Below are 2,500 nucleotides of genomic sequence, written 5' to 3'. Positions count from 1 at the left end.
CTGAGCTGTCAGTGCAGTGCTTCCTCCCGTCACACCACAAAGTTCGGTGCACACACTCGTGATTATTACACTCCAGCTCATTATCATTACACACAGCTGGAACACACACACACACACACACACACACACACACACACACACACACACACACACATATATATATATATAAACAGCTATTAAAATCCATCAGTATCTCAAGACTGTCCATGTGTCACTGTGGGGCTTACAGCAGTTCTTCTCATCCTCCAGGAGGCTGCAGTCCGGAAAGCCATCACAGATCATAGTGTTCTTAATGCAGGATTTATCTGAGGGGCATTCAAACAGTCCTCTCTCTCTACAACCTACAGAATCAACAATAAACCCCACATTCAGCGCTCGTTCGTGTTTGTGTTCATGTGTGTGTGTGTGTGTGTTCACTTACCACAGTGTTCCTCATCGCTGTCGTCGTCGCAGTCCGTGTGTCCGTCACAGCGTTTGGAGGCGAGCACACACCTCCCTGAGAGACACTTGAAGTGACTGGGTGAACACTCTGTGTCACACACACACACACACACACACACACACACACACATTTGCAGTAAGCGTAAATGATCTAACCAAATAAAACAAACAGAGTACACAAACACACTTACCTTCTACGTCCGGGTCAGGGAGGAGACACGGCGTGTTTTCATGTCCCTCCTCAGGAAAGTGAGCGCAATCCATTTCCTCAGGCCACTGCAATCCCACAATGCTCAGCACCGACTCACAGCGCTCTTTAGAGCTCCTGCACAGAGACCTGCTCACACACACACACACACACACAGTGTATGGGGTTATATATTGTGTGAAGGTGAAGTTGACCCTTGTCCAGGAGCCACCAAAAGTGCTACATTCTCATAATCAACTTGGACTTTTGGAACGCTTGAGTCTTCCACGGTTCTCTGGATAGGAAGGTGGAACCATACAGAGAACTGGACGAAAAGCACAAAGTGTGTAGTTACAGTAGAGACACTAAGTAAAATGTGACTCCAGTAAAAGTAAAAATGTCCCTTTAAACTTTCACTTGAGTAAAAGTACAAATGTTTCTGCCTTCAAATGAACAGTTTCCAAAGTAGTGATTTATTATAACTCTAATGTTCCTGTGAGCATTTTTATCACAAGATTCTTCACTTAATCTCCTCAGTTTCTGTGTAAAGACTCGAATGTGACTCTCAGCACACTGATCTATTAATAGAATGAGATTAATGACTCAAACACTGATTGATTTCTATTACAATCATCATGTAAAATAAAACGTGTAAATGAGGTCACGTGTGTGGTGGTGAGTTCGAGTCTGGAGTTTCTTAATCATTTATTCTTCTCTAAATGTTCTGCTTGATATTAAACTGATGCTGAACTGTATGTTGGTGATCAGTAGATACACCAAGCGACGATCAATTCTGGTATCACCGACCAAGTCCTCCATCTTGGACGTCATTCTCAGACTCAGCAGTGATAATCTGCAGGGATTACATCCTGATCTAACTGGAAAGTTGAAGATTATCTAGCAGATAGCAGAAGATTGATGCACCATAAGGAGAAGTACACCATACACCTGACTTTACCTGGTCAAGGAACAGTTCTTGAAATACAGTATATGAGATTAAAAATGAAACAAGAATGATCTGAGGAACTACATAAAGCTCTTTAATGAAGAACATACAGTATCTTCAGAGTCACTCAGCAAAGAATCATCAGAAACAGAAGCTAGTGGTGAAAAGCTAATACACTCCTCACTGAGGAGGCAAGGTGTGAAAGTGATACATGGAAATCTCCTATCTCTCTGGATGGAAGTTCTCCATCACCACCAAACAACCAGATCCCCATCCTGAGATCATCACATGGTTCCTGATACTCCAGGATTTCACATTCACGTTCAAGTACTAATCTGATTCCAATGTTGATCTCCACAAAACATACACACCTGCTGCACATGGAACACACCCTTACCTGCATGGTGGCACTCTCAGGTGTGTGAGCGGGTCACACTTGGGCACGAGGACAGTGCAGGCGAAGAACATGAGGTATTTGTAGCAGTTGGTTTGAACGAGTGCAGGGAACAGAGACGACTCCCAGCTCACTGAGCTCTCCTTCTGAGACTGGTGGCCCAGGAAGTTCGGAAAACGTGTGGTGTTGTACGGAAGGTTCATACACAGCTCCAATGAGATTGGCTCACAGACACCTGACACACACACACACACACACACACACACACACACACACACCTCGGTCAGGTGCTGTACGTGTACAAGCTACAGTGAGATATAAGCAGTGAGAGTACAGTACTCACTGCAGTTAGCGTTTGTGCTGTGCGGCTCAGAACAGGAGGTGGAGATACAGTTGGTCTGACCTGGTGGACATGAGCCCTGAACTAAGAGAAAACAAGAGACATGTTTTGGACCAGGAAGTACCTGAGACCTTCTGCAAGAGGTGGAGCGAGTGTAGTCTACATCTTGTTTTTATATTTACACCTGAATCG

The 2,500-nt window shown here is 44.4% G+C and overlaps 1 protein-coding gene across 3 annotated transcripts in view; it reads right to left on the bottom strand.

Annotated features, from left to right (window-relative positions):
- The window catches only part of corin (corin, serine peptidase), a 23,328-nt gene that overhangs the window by 5,650 nt on the left and 15,178 nt on the right, over positions 1-2,500 (bottom strand). For all 3 annotated transcript variants that reach the window (XM_083521461.1, XM_083521463.1, XM_083521462.1), the window contains exons 10-15: positions 2,312-2,392; positions 1,972-2,203; positions 633-778; positions 422-529; positions 228-341; positions 1-96 (exon numbers count right to left, since the gene is read on the bottom strand). The exon at positions 1-96 is cut by the window's left edge and continues 15 nt beyond it. In XM_083521461.1, coding sequence (XP_083377587.1) covers positions 1-96; positions 228-341; positions 422-529; positions 633-778; positions 1,972-2,203; positions 2,312-2,392 — 777 coding nt within the window. The remainder of the gene's footprint in view (positions 97-227; positions 342-421; positions 530-632; positions 779-1,971; positions 2,204-2,311; positions 2,393-2,500) is intronic.

The sequence above is a fragment of the Silurus aristotelis genome, assembly GCF_946808225.1.
Source record: "Silurus aristotelis genome assembly, chromosome: 19".
NCBI lineage: Eukaryota > Metazoa > Chordata > Actinopteri > Siluriformes > Siluridae > Silurus > Silurus aristotelis.
Note: the sequence above shows the minus strand (reverse complement) of the source record. Positions and strands in the feature narration are given on the sequence as shown.